General features: G+C 43.8%; 1 protein-coding gene across 1 annotated transcript; it reads left to right on the top strand.

Annotated features, from left to right (window-relative positions):
• Positions 1–474: 474 nt before the first annotated feature.
• On the top strand, positions 475–19,077 carry pkn3 (protein kinase N3). The gene is given in 23 exon segments (XM_021601809.3): positions 475–808; positions 1,635–1,914; positions 2,254–2,408; positions 4,413–4,542; positions 5,906–6,057; positions 6,490–6,712; positions 7,008–7,190; positions 10,532–10,641; positions 11,584–11,727; positions 12,469–12,544; positions 12,635–12,821; positions 13,090–13,204; positions 13,495–13,568; positions 13,740–13,815; positions 14,010–14,101; positions 14,261–14,437; positions 15,915–15,977; positions 16,276–16,352; positions 16,608–16,750; positions 17,057–17,164; positions 18,563–18,643; positions 18,741–18,917; positions 18,919–19,077. Coding segments are annotated over 23 exon segments (2,868 nt in total). The 5' UTR covers positions 475–787; the 3' UTR covers positions 18,943–19,077.
• Positions 19,078–19,677: the final 600 nt, after the last annotated feature.

Here is a 19,677-nt window from a genome sequence, read left to right as displayed (position 1 = left end):
AAGTCACTAAGCTCTTCAGTAAGGCCACTCTACTACCGGTGATTGTCTTTGGAGATTGCATGGCTGTGCGCGTGATTCTATACATATGTTAGCAACGGGTATGGCTGAAATAGCCAAATCCACTAATTTGAAGGGCTGTCCGCGTACTTTTGTATATATACTGTAGGTAGGCTAACTCTCGATCCACGATAATGGTAGCGGACTAATTTTCCATCCAAGTTGTCAGTGCCAGTAGTTTAGTAATTATTGATTGAAAACAATACTGCATTTTTCTAGCACATTTGGGCTATTTTGTTAAATGGAAATCTGTTATGATGTAAATAGAACTTTGTTTTCATAGAAATAGTTACCTTGGCAGGTGCACAAAAAGGATGATCCAAAATAGCACGGTAGACGATCTGATTGGACATTATTGTGGTTGTGCTTTGGTTGACAGGACATTCAGCCAATCGACATTTTGGAAGGGGGAGGAGTCGATGTTTATTCAAACCATCGGCCGTGTGTAATGCCAGGAAGTCCAGACAGTTTGCTTTTGCCACCAAATCTATTCAATGGATGAGGAACTGGTACGTGCGAACGCTTTACTGCGCCTTGGTCACTTTTTGTAACTTTTACAACTTTTAGTTGTCGGTCGTGGTGTTTTAACTGGTTATAAAGTTGTTCAATTGTGTTTCTTTCGAGCGAAACTGGACGAGACGCTGACTTGAGCTGTGGTCAGTGTATGGCTATTTTCCCAACCCTCCCAGTTTGAAATCAATAATCGCGTTTCTGACATTTTGAGTCTGACATGGCAGGTTTAACACTACAGGTAAGCACAGATTGTTTTATTTAGCCTAATTGTGCGCCTTTTATCGAACTGTTATTCAGCTAGTAGAAAGAAGCAATGGGTAACTAACTTCAACTTTTCTTATCGGTTCAGTTTGCTGAGCAGTTGGCTAGCTTGCTAGCAAGCTGACGTCAATTTACTATCTACAATAGTTTCTCTCTCATCAAGATGTGTTTCTACCACTGTCTCGTGAAACATCCTTGTGAATAGCACCAGACAATGAAGGGTTTCTGGTTAAACTGGTTTCCCCACTTTACTTAGCTTTTATTAATTACCTTTTCATAATTCAACAATGCAGCCTGGGAAATATCAAAGTAGCTAGCAAACTATATCAACCTGTTTGTTTCAAAGGTTGGTGTTACTGTTGACAGTCAGATAGGGGATTTTCCACTTGTAACCAGCCATCAACTCCATTGGCAGACATGCTGGAGAGTTATATCTACTCTCGGTTCTCTACTTCTCAAGCCATAACACTGCTCCATCACCAACTACAATGTACCTTTCTTGAAATATCCAGTGCTAAAAAGCATAAATAAGTAGTTACAGTATTAATTCTGATTTGGCCGGTGGATGTCAGGGTGTGTCAGAAGTGTGGTCAGATGATTCAGTGTTTCCCTTAGCCTTTAGGCAGGGAGGGTTGTTCTTCTATAGAGCTTTCGTCTACAAATGTTCTGATTGGACAAAAACTGGTGCCACATGCAAACACAACACATTGCCATTTATTGGCCCGGTTGTTGCAATTTGCTCTTACATAAACCGTTGCCAACTTGCCACATTCCATTCATCAAAAGTTCCATCCCTCCCAAAGCACCTGCCTGCGGGCCGGTTGGACGGGGACATACTGGACCCGGAGTTCCAGCAGCGGCTGGAAGACGCACGCACCCTGCTGAGGCAGGAGATCCAGCGGGAGCTGAAGATCAAGGAGGCGGCCGAGAGGCTGCGGCGGGCTGTTACTAACCGTAAGAGCGCCGCCGAAGTGGAGGGCCAGCTGAGGGCGTCGAGCCGCAAGCTGGAGCAACTGCACTGGGAGCTGCAGGAGCTCAACACCCGTGCCATCACCCCCAAGCCCCAGAAGGACAGCCCCACAGGTAATAATCATGACTGTTCTCAGATCTGGGTTTTTCTGTGAAGCTGACTTCTATGGTTGACAATGACCATAGACATGGGAGTTAACTTTATAACACATACAGGCTAGTAATAATCATGATTATGATGATCATCATGACAATATTAACTTTTGACAAATTATGCTCAATCTGCAAATTATGCTCAATAAAACAGATACTATTAGCAGTAGGATCAAATAATTGTACTTTTTTGTTGCAAGGAATAGGCTAAGACTAATTGTTCACTGTATAAGCTTTTTCAGCAACTGTATCCCAAACTTTCTGTCCTGTCACTCACTGCTTGTGTCTCTGTCAAAGCAGATGGCAGCACGTCGCCTGACCCATGTCGCTGGGAGGAGGTGACATCCCCGCTTGCCGGGCGCATCTGTGCCCTGAAGAAACAGCTCACCATGGAGACCAAGGTGAAGCAGGGGGCCGAGAACATCATCCAGACTTACGTCAGCAGCTCCGTCAAGGTTTGGCACATGCACAGTGTAAATGTGTCTGTCAAATGAGCTTTCCATGTAACACATGCCACTAAGGTGCTATCTAATGTAGTGGCTTGTATATTAGTCACAAGACTCCCATTTATTTTGTCATTTTGAATGTTCAGTAGGCACACTGTTGAACTCTGCACTGGCAGCTAGTGATTTATGCCTCCACTGCTCTGTGCGTTTTAGACTCTGCTTGTGTATGGAGTTCCCACCACATGCACATACTCAAGAACACTCAGGCACACCTCTCTCGCTCTCTCTCTGTCACTCACACACTCTCTCACACACACAGTCACTCACACTCTCTCTCTCACTCACACACAGTCACTCACTTTCACTCACACACAGTTACTCAAACTTGGAGATATGCTCACACAAACATAAACCCAGTCGGCTCAGAAGAAGGGTGTGTATGTGTGGACTTCTCTCCTCCAAGCATTGCAACAGCAGCAGACCATGTGACTCTATGCCAGCCAATGTAGTTGTAGGGTATAGTCAGCCAGGGTCCTTCCAGGCACAGAGTTAAGCTGGAAGTCTGTTTCCAGAGGGAGAAAAGCAAGAAGGAGGGATGAAGTTGACTGAAGGAGGATGATCTCAGCATGCTGCTGTTCTGAGAAGCTGAGTGTCTTAAGTGTTAAGAGTGAGTGAAGGGGACAGATGGACCGAGTATGGTGGTCTGTGTCGCTAGCCAGTGAAGAGTGGGGGGGGGGGGTGTGTAACATATCGCATATTCTTTACAAATGCTGTTATGAATTAGAGGAAATTGTACCTACACACACTAAAGGCTATAAAGCCGAAACGTCTGTACACGATCCCCGACGCAGTGGAAACAATTAAAAACATTGAATAATGAAGTAAGCTTTATGCAACATCTTTTTGAGTGTGAACCCATTACACCTCTTTGCATTTCAAGGTGAGGCCAGAGAGCGGCTTGTGAAACTCTGTACGAATGTGATTAAAAATCTAACACTAGCCATAACCAATTACCAGCTGTAATCCTCACATTAAGGGTTTTATGGCCATAGGGTCTTGAGGACATTCATAAATTAGACTTTTGTAAAGGGAGAAATTCTAGCAAAAATGTGCTACTAATGAAAAATGAAAAGTGGGCTTATGTGTGGGTGCAGGCTTTTGTTCCAGCCAAGCAGTAAAACACCTGAGGGCTCATTTCTAACATTTGCAGCATGAGTTCCTAAAATGAGTAAGGTATGCCTGATTTACTGTAACAGTGAGTAAATCTGCATACTAACAACTGTGGTGCTGCAGAGAGCACCTCACTTTCACAAGCAGACGAGATCCTCTTCTTTATTAGTAGGTTGATCACCTGTCACACTTTCCTGCTTTGAATTGCAATTTAGATTGGTTTGTTGCTAACGCAGCATCTGAACAAAGCGGTAACTACACTGCTTCCTTTCCCCATCTTCTCCATTCATGAGAATGAAAGGATTGGCTAGGTTACACCACCTTGCTTTTACTTTGGAAATTCTATGGGGACACCTCCCAAGAGTGTTCACATCAGAGGAATGGGGCTGCTTGTAAAGGGTTGGCTGAGCTGTCAATGAAAACTTTGCAAGGCAGAGTTCTCGAGGGCCCCATTCATCATGCTGTCGTGGACTTTGAGGGAAGGCGTGTCAGTTGAGATGGGTGTTGGCGGCAGGTGTCCTAGTGGTTAGAGCGTTGGGCCAGTAACTGAAAGGTCAGCTCGGGGATTCGATCCAGCAACAAGGTCAAATTCTGTCGTTCTGCCCCTGAACAACGCAGTTAACCCACTGTTCATAGGCCGTCATTGTAAATATGAATTTGTTCTTAACTGACTTGCCTAGTTAAATAAAAAATAGCACCATGCATGTCAATGAACAAGGGCACTAGGACTGCTGTAAGTGGCCAATGCTGTTAAGGGCTGCTGTATCATGGACAAGTGAGGTACAGGACATGGCTGACTTGTGCACTAGTTGGATATTTTTTTGTGTGGTCTCCCCTCCCAAGGACCGTAAGATGCTGTCCATGGCCCAGCAGATGCTTCAGGACAGCCGCACCAAGATTGAGCTGCTCCGCATGCAGATTGTCAAAGTCACCCAAGCTAGAGAGGGGGAGCGGGAAGCCACAGAGACAGACGGTGAGAGATATATATATATATATACACACACACACACAGGTTGTGTGTGTGTGTGAGCTTGTTTGTCCTTTGCCATGTCTTTGTCTTGGTTATACACTACATGGCCAAAAGTATGTAATTACCCCTTCAAATCGGCTATTTCAGCTACACCTGTTGCTGACCGGTGTATAAAATCGAGCACACAGCCAAGCAATCTCCATAGACAAACATTGGGAGTAGAATGGCCCGTAATTAAGTGCTCAATGACTTTCAACATGGCACTGTCATAGGGTGGCACCTTTCCAACAAGTCAATTCGTCAAATTTCTGCCCTGCTGGAGCTGCCCCGGTCAACTATTAGTGCTGTTATTGTGGAAACATCTTGTAGCAACAACGGTTCAGCCGCAAAGTGGTAGGCCACACAAGCTCACAGAATGGGACCGCTGAGCGCTGAAGTACGTAGCATGTAATAATAGTCTGTACTCGGTTGCAACACTAACTACCAAGTCTCAAACTGCCTTTGGAAGCAACGACAGCACTTGAACTGTTCGTCGAGAGCTTCATGGAATGGGTTTCCATGGCTGAACAGCTGCCCACAAGCCTAAGTTCACCATGCGCAATGCCAAGTGTCGGCTGGAGTGGTGTAAAGCTCGCCGCCATTGGACTCTGGAGCAGTGGAAAAGCATTCTCTGGAGTGATGAATCACACTTTACTATCTGGCAGTCCGACGGACAAATCTGGGTTTGGCTGATGCCAGGAGAACGCTACCTGCCGACTGCATAGTGCCAACTGTAAAGTTTGGTGGAGAAGGAATAATGGTCTGGGGCTGTTTTTCATGGTTTGGTCTAGGACCCTTAGTTCCAGTGAAGGGATATCTTAACTCTACAGCATACAATGACTTTCAACTTTGTAGCAACAGTTTGGGAAAGGCCCTTTCCTGTTTCAGCATGACAATGCCCCTGTGCACAGAGCGAGGTCCATACAGAAATGGTTTGTCGAGATCTGTGTGGAAGAACTTGACTGGTATACACAGAGCCCTAAACCAATCCTACCGAACAACTTTGGAATGAATTGGAACGCCGACTGTGAGCCAGGCCTAAATCGCTCAACATCAGTGCCCGACTTCACTAATGCTGTTGTGGCTGAATGGAAGCAATGTTTCAACATTTAGTGGAATGTTTTCCGAGGCTGTTATGGCAGCAAAGGGGGGACCAACTCCATATTATTGGCCATGATTTTGGGATGAGATGTTCGAGCAGGTTTCCACATACTTTTGTCATGTAGTGTATGTGTTACTGTACATTTGGTGTTTTTTCCAGTGCCCTTCTTTTGATTGTTTGTCCGTTGGTGAATAAATGCTCGCCATTCCTCCTCCCTCCCTGCAGGCCGTCCCTCTGAGACTATCAGTCCTCTAGAGCTGCGGGTGGCTGAGCTACGGCATCACCTGAAGATCGAGGCTGCCGTGGCAGAGGGGGCCAAGAATGTGGTCAAGCACCTGGGCGGGCGCAAGGTGCAGGACCGCCGCGCACTGGCAGAGGTAGGGCACCAGGATATAGCTGAGGTCTTTAGAGGAAATCTGGTAAATACAGGTCTGATTCCTTTTGGGTTGCAGCTTAAAGATGGAATCTGCAGTAGGGGGGAAACGGCACCACTGTCCGTCCCACAGACATTATTGTTTTAGTTTTTTTGACGAAGCAGAAGTGGGGAGCGTTGTGCATCAAGGTAAAAAAAATAAAAATGCTGTACTTATGTTGCCGTTCTATGCAATGATGTCTGAGGGGGAAAAATTGTTATTTGTTTGCAGTAACTTCTTTGTCGTAATATTGCAAAAAGGACGTGGCAGTTTCACCGTTAAGGATTCCGGTTAATGTTTTCCTGGCTGGAAACATTAGTTATGTGTACCTGGTGGGTCACAAGGAAAATCTAAAAGTGTGTTTCTCATGTATCTGACTGTATATGTGTCCCCCAGGCCCAGACAAGGTTGCAGGAGTCGAGCCAGAAGCTGGACCTGCTGCGTCTGTCTCTGGAGCGCCGTCTAGCCGAGCTGCCCGGGGACCACCCCAAACTGTCTGTTATCAAGGAGGAGCTCACACTGGGTGCCTCCTCGCCCTCCCTGGGTCTGCAGCTGGAGCGCCTCAACTCCACCTCTTCCTGTTCGTCGTCCTCCTTCTTCAAACCTGCCACTCTCACAGGTAACGGACAGCGTTGTTACTCTATGCTATAGCGGCCTGATTTAGTTAACTATTCCAAATATGTGTGTGTGGTACTTTTTGGTCTCGTGTTATTTTTGTAAGTTTTTTAAAAATATTTTGTTATCGTATAGTATATTGATGTCACCCTAAAGGAAATTACTCGCATGAAAATACCGTTACAAAATGTGTATATGCCCTTGTATAAAGTTCTGCCAAGGACATGGAGTTTGAATTGCCTTCTCAGGGCAGTAAGCCTGAACTAATGTTCCCTGTATGTTGTCTCGTCGCTCTCCAGGTCGGTTGGAGGTGCGTCTGATGGGTTGCCAGGACCTGCAGGAGTCCGTGCCAGGTCGGTGCCGCATGGCCTGCATCACCTCCACCCCCGGCAGCCCCTCCGAAGCCAAGTCCCTGAAGATGAGGGCCGGTCTCTCCGGACGCAGCACCAATGGCAAAATCACCAAGACCGATGAGCTCTCCAGTGAGTCGACTTTTTATTTTTTTTATTTTTTATTTTACCTTTATTTAACCAGGCAAGTCAGTTAAGAACAAATTCTTATTTTCAATGACGGCCTGGGAACAGTGGGTTAACTGCCTGTTCAGGGGCAGAACGACAGATTTGTACCTTGTCAGCTCGGGGGTTTGAACTCGCAACCTTCGGGTTACTAGTCCAACGCTCTAACCACTAGGCTACCCTGCCGACTTTAGTCCTATGCAAATGTTGTTTTACATTTTAATTACCTCCATAAAAAATGCAAGTCATGGAAAACATGCAAATGTTTCGTACTTTTATATCGTTCAGGAACGAGGAGTGGTCATTTACTTACTAGCAGGGTGTCCACATGTCATTGAGTCTGATTTAAAAGCCTTAAGTTCTAAAATGTCTTAAATAGAGTTTTTAAAGTTTCTCAGAATCTGCGACAGAGATGACTACAGTGTTCCCGTTATATTGTGCCGCTGCTTAATTCTTCCACAGTGAAAAACCTCTAATACTTTCACACTTTCAAGATGTTAGAGAGCTATCCAACCACCTGTTAGAGAGCTATCCAACCACATGTCTCTGTGTGTGTACATGTGTGTACATGTGTGTGTGAGTCAGGCTGTTGCCAGAGGAAAGAGCTAGGTAGCATGTACAATTTTATTTTTTTGTAGTACATTACATTTACTGTTTGATCAATTGCATGCTATCTAGCAACAATATCATATTTAGAGTTAGCAATGTAGCTAATGTTTTGAGTTCCTACTTCCTCAGGTGATAGATTGTTGCATAGCCTAGGCCAATATGCACCAAAAACATGCAAGCAAATTCATCTCTAAAGAGCCCAAAAATATATCTTGATAATTCTGGATCTTATTTTGACATATTGCGCATCAAAATAGCCATCATGCAGTTCCTGAACATGTTGGATTAAATAGCTACAGTTGAAGTCGGACGTTTACATACACCTTAGCCAAATACATTTAAACTCAGTTTTTCACAATTCCTGACATTTAATCCTAGTAAAAATTCCCTGTCTTGGGTCATTTAGGATCACCACTTTATTTTAAGAATGTGAAATGTCAGAATAATAGTAGAGAGAATGATTTATTTCAGCTTTTATTTCTTCCATCACATTCCCAGTGGGTCAGAAGTTGACATACACTTAATTAGTATTTCGTAGCATTGCCTTTCAATTGTTTGACCTGGGTCAAACGTTTTGGGTAGCCTCCCCCAAGCTTCCCACAATAAGTTGGGTGAATTGTGGCCCATTCCTCCTGACAGAGCTGGTGTAACTGAGTCAGGTTTCTAGGCCTCCTTGCTCGCACACGCTTTTTCAGTTCTGCCCACAAATTTTCTATGGGCTTGAGGTCAGGGCTTTATGATGGCCACTCCAATATCTTGACTTTGTTGTCCTCAAGCCATTTTGCCACAACCTTGGAAGTATGGAAGACCCATTTGTGATCAAGCTTTAACTTGATGTCTTGAGATGTTGCTTCAATATATCCACATAATTTTCCCTCCTCATGAAGCCATCTATTTTGTGAAGTGCACCAGTCCCTCCTGCAGCAAAGCAACCCCACATGACGCTGCCACCCACATGCTTCATGGTTGGGTGGTGTTCTTCAGCTTGCAAGCCTCCCCCTATTTCCTCAAAACATAACAATGGTCATTATGGCCAAACAGTTCTATTTTTCAAAAAAAAAAGTAAGATCTTTGTCCCCATGTGCAGTTGCAAACCGCAGTCTGGCTTTTTTTATGGCGGCTTTGGAGCAGTGGCTTCTTCCTTGCTGAGAGGCCTTTCAGGTTATGTTGATTATAGGAGTCGTTTTACTGTGGATAGATAATTTTGTATCTGTTTCCTCCAGCATTTTCACAAGGTCCTTTGCTGCTGTTCTGGGATTGATTTGCACTTTTCACACCAAAGTACGTTCATCTCTAGGAGACGGAACATGTCTCCTTCCTGAGCGGTATGATGGCTGCGTGGTCCCATGGTGTTTCTACTTGCATACTATTGTTTGTACAGATGAACGTGGTACCTTCAGGCATTTGGAAATTGCTCCCAAGGATGAACCAGACTTGTGGACGTCTACACATTTTTTTTTACTGCGGTCTTGGCTGATTTCTTTTGATCATCCCATGATGTCAAGCAAAGTTTGAAGGTAGGCCACGAAATACATACACATGTACACCTCCAATTGACTCAAATGTGGTCAATTAGCCTATCAGAAGCTTCTAAAGCCATGACATCATTTTCTGGAATTTTCCAAGCTGTTTTAAGGCACAGTCAACTTAGTGTATGTAAACTTCTGACCCACTGGAATTGTGATACAGTGAAATAATCTGTCTGTAAACAATTGTTGGGAAAATGACTTGTCATGAACAAAGTAGATGTCCTAACCGACTTACCAAAACTATAGTTTGTTCAGAAGAAATTTGTGGAGTGTATGTATTCAAACTTGTATGTAAACTTCCGACTTCAACTGTAGCTTCTTTGATACCTGATTCACTGAATGAGGGAATTGCTTTATTATACTTTTTGGTTGCAGTCAGTTTTAGCATGGTACCTCCCGAGCGAGCTACTGGGTGTGTAGACTTTTGTTCCAGCCCCTCTAACACACCAGATTCTACAAAACAACTTCTCATCGGGACCTTGTTAAGCTTACTTGGGTGTGTTTGAGCAGTCCTAGCGCTCCAGATGGAGAGTTGACCACATCTTTTATACAGTAACAGTTCTGTATATTTGACTTGAAGGCATTTTTTCACAGGGGTATTGAATATCGTTATACTACGCTGATAACATTATTGGTAATTCTGAAAACATAATTTGTGATCTAGCTAATGGGTAGCCTAAATCATTGCAGATGGGCAACCTCATGATTCAGCCATCTATAGCCTAGCAACTATGCTACTACATTCATTAGGCGACAGGAGAATGCCAATTGCTAAAATAGCTCATATCAGGCAGGTGTGCTATGTAGGCTATAGCCAGCCCTGAAATACTACTTATTGCCAATATTGGCTCACTTTAGGAGAGGAATATTAGCAGGTGTGTGTGGTGCATGCAGACCTAAACATTTGTATTGATTTGCATTCCAAGTGGCACTTTAAAAAGGTCAGTTCATGGAACCTGCAGATAGCCTGTACTAAGAGCAGAAATCCTCACCTTGAAAAGTAGCTAAGGATATGACTCTATTCTCTTTGGAATGAGAGGCATATTATCATTAGACCCAGTATCTTTGGCTGTGGTAATTTAGTATCCCAGTCAATATCTGACTGGGACAGCTAGTGTGTGTCTGGAGGTGTACTGACTGTCTATCTGTCCCACTGTATGCTGTCCACAGCGGAGATCATTGCGGTGCTGAAGGTGGACAACAGGTTGGTGGGCCGGACACACTGGAGAGCCCTGAGCAAGGACGCCTGGGACCAGAGCTTCAGCATCGAGCTGGAGCGGGTCAGTGTTTTGTTTAACACCAGTAGGAGCAGTTCACACGTTCTATTCCTTTGCATGGAAACTGTATTTTCTCAAAGTAACACTCTATTGGTGCCATGAGTCATGTTAAATAGTGTAGAAATGCAGGAAATTTGCTTTAGATTGCAAGAATAATTATCGGGAGAACCCCCAGCCTTCAGTTGTCCCCTGCACATCTCAAAATCAAAGTTACCGGTACGCCACTTCCAAACAGTTGATCTATCAATGGCACTCGTGTCTCATCGATGCTTAAAGCGAGAGTCTGCTGGCTTTAACAACTCTCAGCTATTGGGATAGCAGTGAGCAATCCCACTGCTAATCCTTTAACACTTTCCACTAATCTCAACCAAAGCCCCATGCCAGGCTTCTGGAGGCAATGGTTGAGCTCGAAGACTACTTTCAGCTCCTAGCTCAAGGGCACACGCTACTTTGTCCCCATCCTCTCAATCAATCAATCAAATGTATTTATAAAGCCCTTCTTACATCAGCTGATGTCAAAGTGCTGTACAGAAACCCAGCCTAAGACCCCAAACAGCAAGCAATGCAGGTGTAGAAGCACGGGGGCTAGGAAAAACACCTTAGATAGCCCGGAACCTAGGAAGAAACTAGAGAGGAACCAGGCTATGAGGGATGGCCAGTTCTCTTCTGGCTGTGCCGGGTGGAGATTATAACAGAACATGGCCAAGATGTTCAAATGTTCATAGATGACCACTATGAGTCTTAAAATGGCACATCTGAGTGGCGCTGTACTGGTATTTTGGATTGTGCTGCGGAAAGCCTCGGGCTGGGGCGTTTTAAAGATTAACAAGATTAAGTGTTATTTCTTGTAGAGGAAGATGAGGTGTTGCAGTCTGTAAACATTTTCCCTGCAAATCGATTTGCATTTCTTTCCCTAAAAATTACTAACTAAAAGTCTGTTTCCAGTCCAGGGAGCTGGAGATTGGGGTGTACTGGCGGGACTGGAGGGCTCTGTGTGGGGTCAAGTTCCTACGTCTAGAGGACTTCCTGGACAACCAGCGCCACGGCATGTGTCTTTACCTGGAACCCCAGGGCATGCTGTTCGCTGAGGTAACAAGCACCCTTATTTCACAATCACAATAAGACATTGTCACAGTCAATATTATATATGCCACAATAAGTAATATGTCACGATCTCTGGCCTTAATGGCCATGTACTCTTATAATCTCCACCCGGCACAGCCAGAAGAGGACTGGCCACCCCTTAGACCCTGGTTCCTCTCTAAGTTTCTTCATAGGTTCCTGCCTTTTCTAGGGAGTTTTTCCGTAGGCACCATGCTTCTACATCTGCATTGCTTTGGAACAAGTCTCTTAATGTCCTTGAGTGGCCCAGCCAGAGCCCAGACTTGAACCCGATCGAACAACTCTGGAGAGACCTGAAAATAGCTGTGCAGTGACGCTCCTCATCCAATCTGACAGCGCTTGAGAGGAACTGCAGAGAAGAATGGGAGAAACTTCCCAAATACAGGTGTACCAAGTGTGTAGCGTTGTACCCAAGAAGACTCGAGGATGTAATCGCTGCCAAAGGTGCTTCAACAAAGTACTGAGTAAAGGGTCTGAATACTTATGTAAATGGAGCAGCTTCTTCTTGTTTTTAGCCGATAGGAGTAGAACCCGGTGTGGTCGTCTGCTGCAATAGCATAATTGTTACAATCACCATATGCATTATGTTTGATATGAAATCAACACCATCTCTTCTAGATTATGTTACCTGACCACAACATTGACCACTGCACTTTCTTTTTGATCCTACAACCTCAGTTAACCATTATGTTTTACTGTTTATTGTAGGTGACATTCATCAACCCTGTCATTGAGTGGCATCCTAAACTTCAGAGACAGAAGCGCATATTCCCTAAAGAAAAAGGTATATGTTCCTGATATTTTTCAATATATCATGATATGGGGAACCGATCAAACTGTCTTTAGCTGCCTTTACCCCGTACCCCGTTCTCAGGGAAGAATTTCCTGCGGGCGGCCCAGATGAACATGAACTTTGCCACGTGGGGGCGTCTGATGATGAGCGTCCTGCCCCCCTGCAATGGTTCCTTGCAGGCCATGAGCCCCCCACTGGTGGGCTCTGACATGGCCATCACCTCGCCCCCCTCCATGGAGAAGATGGCCAAGTCCACCCCCCCTCTAAGGTAAGTTGGAGGGTGCACCCAGGCCCCTTTTTAAGAAAGACCAACTGTAACATTGATTTTGTGGCCCACATTCACAAATAGTCTCAGAGTAGGAGGGCTGGTATAGGATCAATTTTGTCTTTAAGATCATAATGACCGGAGTATGGACAGGGAGGGCCTGATCCTAGATCAGCTTGAATGTCAAGCATTTCACTATACTTGTGCATGTGACACTGGTATTGATTACAGTAATGGAAATGTTTTCTGAAGGCTAGTTCTGTCATTGTAGAGATTCTGCTGTGGTGAAATTGGACTTCAGTGAGGAACGCCCCAACAATTCCCTGCAGAACAATGTGGGGAAAACTCTCGCATCAGAATCCATGTGGCAAACCACTCTCTCTCAGGTAGTAGACTAACAGGAAAAACAACTTTTTATTTTTAAGATTGCGTTAATATATTAATATAATAGTTTTAAGAATATTTTGTTTCAGGAGTACTACAAAGTGTCTGCTCATAGTTTCACTCACATGCAGAGGATTGTGTTCTAGACATTCTGTTTCCATGGTCTCACTTTCACAGTGACGTTGCACTTCTACAGCATTTAGGGGCTCGTACACTTTCATGGTTTTTTTTTGGAGTATCAAATATCTCCGTCTTCAGGTTATTTTTGTTCTCTCTCCCTTCCTTCCCATAGTCCTCTAAAGGTCATTCAACGGAGGATAACAGGACAACGCCCAAGCCAAAGACTGTATCTCAGCCTACTCCTAAGTATCTCTCTCTCATTCAGTATAACCTCCTACACACACACACAGCAGTAACCCAAATCCACTACTTATTTTTTAAGCCCTGTCAGGACTGGAAGTGATGTTTGTTACCTAGTTATCTAACCCCCCTCCCTCCTCCTCTTTCACGTTCCCTTCTTGTTTGGTCTGTGTTCAGGAGGGAAGTGAATGGTGGGATGCAAATGGAAGATTTCAACTGCGTCTCAGTTCTGGGGCGAGGACACTTTGGAAAGGTACTGTCACACTCACAACCCAAGGCCCTCATACCTAAAGAATGGAACTTTTTATTTAGTTACACTGGGTTGTATTCATTAAAACGTTTTGCAAAGAAAAACAAAAAGTCCAAGTAGTTCTTCCCTGTTTTCTTCTGTTTGGTGTTCACAACCTTCTCACTGTGTTGCACCTAAATCCTTCCCACTGCCCCAAGGTCTTGCTGGCAGAGTTCAAGAGGTCAGGCAAACTGTATGCCATCAAAGCCTTGAAGAAAGGGGACGTCGTGATGCGTGATGAAGTGGACAGGTGAGGGAGCACAGTGAGTGGATTCAGACATATACCACAGGTTGAGGGGACCAGATAGAAAGACTAGCAGTTGCGTTCCACCTAAAATATACTATTATTATTATTATATATGTATTTTTTTGTGCTTGTTCTTTTGTGTGTACATGTCTGTGATTTTAGTCTAATGTGTGAGAAGAGGATTTTTGAGACGATCAACTCCTCCCACCATCCCTTCCTGGTGAATCTGCACGGCTGTTTCCAGACGGCGGACCACGTGTGCTTTGTGATGGATTACTCCCCCGGGGGAGACCTCATGACCCACATACACACCAGCATCTTCACTGAGAGACAGGCTCAGTAAGCCTTACGCAACACACAGACAGGCCCCATTATGACAGCAACCCGAGTGTGAAGCATTGCAATTCCAGACTGTAAGGCAACAAAATATGCTAATAGTGCAAGGGTCGTGTACATTTGCTACAGGAACATGTACAGTTGAAGTCTGAAGTTTACATACACCTTAGCCAAATACATTTAAACTGTTTTTCACAATTCCTGACATTTAATCCGAGTAAAAATTCCCTGTCTTAAGTCAGTTAGGATCACCACTATTTTAAGAATGTGAAATGTCAGAATAGTAGAGTGATTTATTTCAGCTTTTATTTCTTTCATCACATTTCCAGTGGTCAGAAGTTTGCATACACTCAATTAGTATTTGGTAGCATTGCCTTTAAATTGTTTAACTTGGGTCAAATGTTTTGTGTAGCCTTCCACAAGCTTCCCACAATAAGTTGGGTGAATTTTGGCCCATTCCTCCTGACAGAGCTGGTGTAACTGAGTCAGGTTTGTAGGCCTCCTTGCTTGCACACGCTTTTTCAGTTCTGCCCACAAATGTTCTATGGGATTGAGGTCCGGGCTTACGATCTTTGTCCCCATGTGCAGTTGCAAACCGTAGTCTGGCTTTTTTTATGGCGGTTTTTGAGCATTGGCTTCTTCCTTGCTGAGCGACCTTTCAGGTTATGTCGATAAAGGACTTGTTTTACTGTGCTTATAGATACTTTTGTACATGTTTCCTCCAGTATCTTCATACAGTCCTTTGCTGTTCTGGGATTGATTCGCACTTTTCGCACCAAAGTACTTTCATCTCTAGGAGACAGAACGTGTCTCCTTCCTAAGCGGTATGACGGCTGCGTGGTCCCATGGTGTTTCTACTTGCGTACTATTGTTTGTACAGATTAATGTGGTACCTTCAGGCCTTTGGGAATTGCTCCGAAGGATGAAACAGACTTGTGGAGGTCTACAATTATTTTTTTCTGAGGTCTTGGCTGATTTTTTGATTTTTTCCAATGATGTCAAGCAAAGAGGCACTGAGTTTGAAGGTAGACGTTGAACTACATCCACACCTCCAATTGACTCAAATGTGGTCAATTAGCCTATCAGAAGCTTCTAAAGCTATGACATCATTTTCTGGAATTTTCCAAGCTGTTTAAAGGCACAGTCAACTTAGTGTATGTCAACTTCTGACCCACTGGAATTGTGATAAAGTGAAATAATCTGTTGTAAACAATTGTTGGAAAAATTACTTGTCATGAACAAAGTAGATGTCCTAACCGACTTACCAAAACTATAGTTTGTTAACAAGAAATCTGTGGAGTGGTTGAAAAACAAGTTTTAATGACTCCAACCTTAGTGTATGTAAACTTCAACTGTACCTACCGGTGACTACAAATAGATAATTCAGGCTAGTCTAATTCTCATACAAAGTGTACAGTAATGAGTACGAGCTTTAGAGTTGATGTATCTAAAATCACCATTTTATGTGTGCCTTATTTAGGTTCTATGCCTCCTGCGTGCTGCTGGGACTAGAGTTTCTGCACCAGAACAAGATAGTTTACCGGTGAGTAAGTTCTCTCAGTACTGCTTTCCAGCCCTCCGCCTTCACACACCGAAGAAGCTACCTGTGGGTCATTCTTTCCCGACAATGCAGTTATCAATAGACTATAAAACATCAATAGTACTATAAAACATTAAGTCAAGTACAACAAAAACACACTTAGAAATAATAACTCAAAGTAAGTAAGCTATATACAGGTTCAATTGATTCTTGTCCCATTTTATCCTGTCATGTTTCTCACCTCTTCTGTCGGGGATCTGAAGCTAAACGACCTGTTACTGATCTCTCTCTTCTCTCTCAGGGATCTGAAGCTAGACAACCTGTTGATGGACGCAGATGGTTATGTGAGGATAGCAGACTTTGGATTGTGCAAGGAAGGTATGTACGGTACATTATGGTTATGGCAGTCCCTTTGACACCCACTGTCCCACCCACTCACTTGATTTATCAAATGAACAGTTAGTGTTATTAGGTTTAGGTTGCACTTTGGTTCAGTCATTTGCTTTTAGCCCTGGGCTAAGCAACGCCTCACTATTAAAAGTGGGACAACAGCGTCAAGCTTGCTGTCTTGATGCACACCCCTCCAATCCCGTTAAAAAGTTATCTTTCCCTGTCGTGTGTGTGTGTGTGCAGGTATGGGTCATGGAGACCGCACCTCCACGTTCTGCGGCACGCCAGAGTTCCTAGCCCCTGAGGTGCTGACAGACAACAACTATACCCGCTGTGTGGACTGGTGGGGCCTGGGTGTCCTCATCTACGAGATGCTGGTGGGAGAGGTCAGTAAAATAGAGATGAATAATGGAACCTAGAGGATGTTTCTGGTCAGTTGGCTCACAGGTCCACTCCTATGGTGAATATAGAAAGTATTTTGAGGTCTTGGTTGAATTTCCGTGTTTGGTCCAGAGAAATGAATAGAGTTTAGATGTTTCTGGTCAGTTGGCTCACAATGTCCAATCATATTGGGATCCCATTAAGTATGATTCTGATGATTGGTCTTGCTAGAATTAAGATGTTTTCGGATGCTAAAGAGTGAGGTTTGTTGGGCTTTTGTTGCTCTCTCTCTCCTCTCTCGTCTGTGGCAGTCTCCCTTCCCTGGTGACGATGAGGAGGAGGTGTTTGACAGCATAGTGAATGATGAGGTGCGCTACCCCAGGTTCCTCTCTCCAGAGTCTGTCTCCATCACCCAGAAGGTATGTGGGCAATCACTCAGTATACTGCCTTGTACAGGTCTGGATTAGAGGCCGACCGATTATGATTTTTCAATGCAGATGCCGATTATTGGAAGACCAAAAAAGCCGAAACCGATTAATCGGACGATTTTTGTATTTCTTTCTTTCTAATAATGACATTTACAACAATACTGAATGAACACTTATTTTAACTTAATATAATACACCAATAAAATCAATTTATCCTCAAGTAAATAATGAAACATGTTCAATTTGGTTTAAATAATGCAAAAACAAAGTGTTGGAGAAGAAAGTAAAAGTGCAATATGTGCCATGTAAGAAAGCTAACGTTTTAGTTCCTTGCTCAGAACATGAGAACATATGAAAGCTGGTGGTTCTTTTTAACATGAGTCTTCAATATTCCCAGGTAAGAAGTTTTAGGTTGTAGTTATTATGGAATTATAGGACTTTCCCTCTATACCATTTGTATTTCATATACCTTTGACTATTGGATGTTCTTATAGGCACTTTAGTATTGCCAGTGTAACAGTATAGCTTCCGTCCCTCTCCTCGCTCCTCCCTGGGCTCGAACCAGCAACACAACGACAATTAGCGCGCGCTAACTAGCTAGCCATTTCACTTCGGTTACACGAGCTTCATCTCGGGAGTTGATAGGCATGAAGTCATAAACAGCGCAATGCTTGACGGACAACGAAGAGCTGCTGGTAAAACGCACGAAAGTGCTGTTTGAATTAATGTTTACACGCCTGCTTCTGCCTACCACCGCTCAGTCAGATACTTGTATGCTCAATCAGATTATATGCAACACAGGACACGCTAGATAATATCTAGTGATTATGATTTATTGTTTTTTATAAGATAAGTTTAATGCTAGCTAGCAACTTACCTTGGCTTACTGCATTCGCGTAACAGGCAGTCTCCTTGTGGAGTGCAACGAGAGAGGCAGGTCGTTATTGCGTTGGACTAGTTAACTGTAAGGTTGCAAGATTGGATCCCCCGAGCTGACAAGGTGAAAATCTGTCGTTCTGCCCCTGAACAAGGCAGTTAACCCACCATTCCTAGGCCGTCATTGAAAATAAGAATGTGTTCTTAACTGACTTGCCTAGTTAAATAAAGGTAAAATAAAAAAAAATGGCGCCTAAAAATACTGATTTCCTATTGTTATGAAAACTTTAATTCGGCCCTAATTAATCGGCCATTCCGATTAATCGGTCGACCTCTAGTCTGGATACAGGTTACCTCTTTTTATATAAAAAAAATAATCATATTACGTTGTCTGAATCGACGACAAACTGCATTGCAAGTACACAAAAGGAAAACTATGAGTGGGAAAAAAAACATACAAAGATGCATAGTGGGGGGGCATAGACTGAGCCAGGCTTTCCTATTGTGCTGCAGCTTCTACAAAAGAACCCTGAGAGAAGGCTGGGATCAGGAGAGCCGGATGCCAACGAGGTCAAGAAACACAGGTTCTTCCAGGTAAAAAGTAGCTTCATTTGGGGCTTTTGTGTAATTTAATTTCAGTTGAACATCGCCAAGATTTTGGTATAGTACATTTGATGTATAATGTTCCCAGGGTGTGGACTGGGCGGCCTTGCTTCACAAAAAAGTGGTTCCTCCGTTCTTCCCGCGCATCAGGACGCCGGGGGACGTCAGTAACTTTGACGAGGAGTTCACAAAGCTCAAGCCAGTCCTCACCCCCCCACAGACACCCTACTTTCTCACTGCAGACCAACAGGAGATCTTTGCCGATTTTTGACTTTTCCTCTCTGCACTGACCTTTTTTAAACATACACTGACGGATGGACAGACCGGACTGAAAGCCAAAACGGTTGCTGCTCCACTGAAGATGTTTCCTTTACTTCATTGTGTCAAACGGCTACCTGTGGCTGAATGAGTACTGACGACACAGGCTATCGTGATGTCCTCTTGGGTAGCCATCTTATCTTCAGGTCCATTACTGTTCATATGCTCCGTGGGTGATGAGAACTCCACCTGTACCTCTACAGCCAATCAGAACTGGGAACTCAGCCTGCCTTGTTCAAATCTGGATTGGTATGTCGGTGTCTCTGTGTTGGTGTTCAACATTGACTTTTATTACAACTGTACTGGTCTTTTTTCTTTTTCCTGTGAGGTTCCCACTCCATATTGATAGTATATCAACTAGGTTCGACATTGATATTGCCAAATCAATACTTGACATGCCACTGTTTTGGTGCTATGTCAACAATAATCAATAGGTATTAATTTGTGAAACTGAACAAGAGTACTTTGTTTCAAACATTGCACCAATGCAATAATGAGTTTTTTAATTGGTTCTAATTAGAAGGTTATGCATGACCTGCACCTCCTAACACTACACTCCATTCGTAAGAGTCTTTGCTGTAAATGAAGATAGAAAAATATATTTATTGTAAACCCACTGCTGTTTTGGATCTTACACTGATTGTAGCGACTGATGTTTGTATGTTTAGCCTGGGAATCCAAACTGAATCGCCATTCGTTCCTAGGCT

Source organism: Oncorhynchus mykiss, chromosome 5 (assembly GCF_057628025.1).
Source record: "Oncorhynchus mykiss isolate SJ-2025 chromosome 5, ASM5762802v1, whole genome shotgun sequence".
NCBI lineage: Eukaryota > Metazoa > Chordata > Actinopteri > Salmoniformes > Salmonidae > Oncorhynchus > Oncorhynchus mykiss.
The sequence above is the reverse complement of the archived record's forward strand: the minus strand, read 5'-3'. Positions and strand labels throughout refer to the sequence as shown.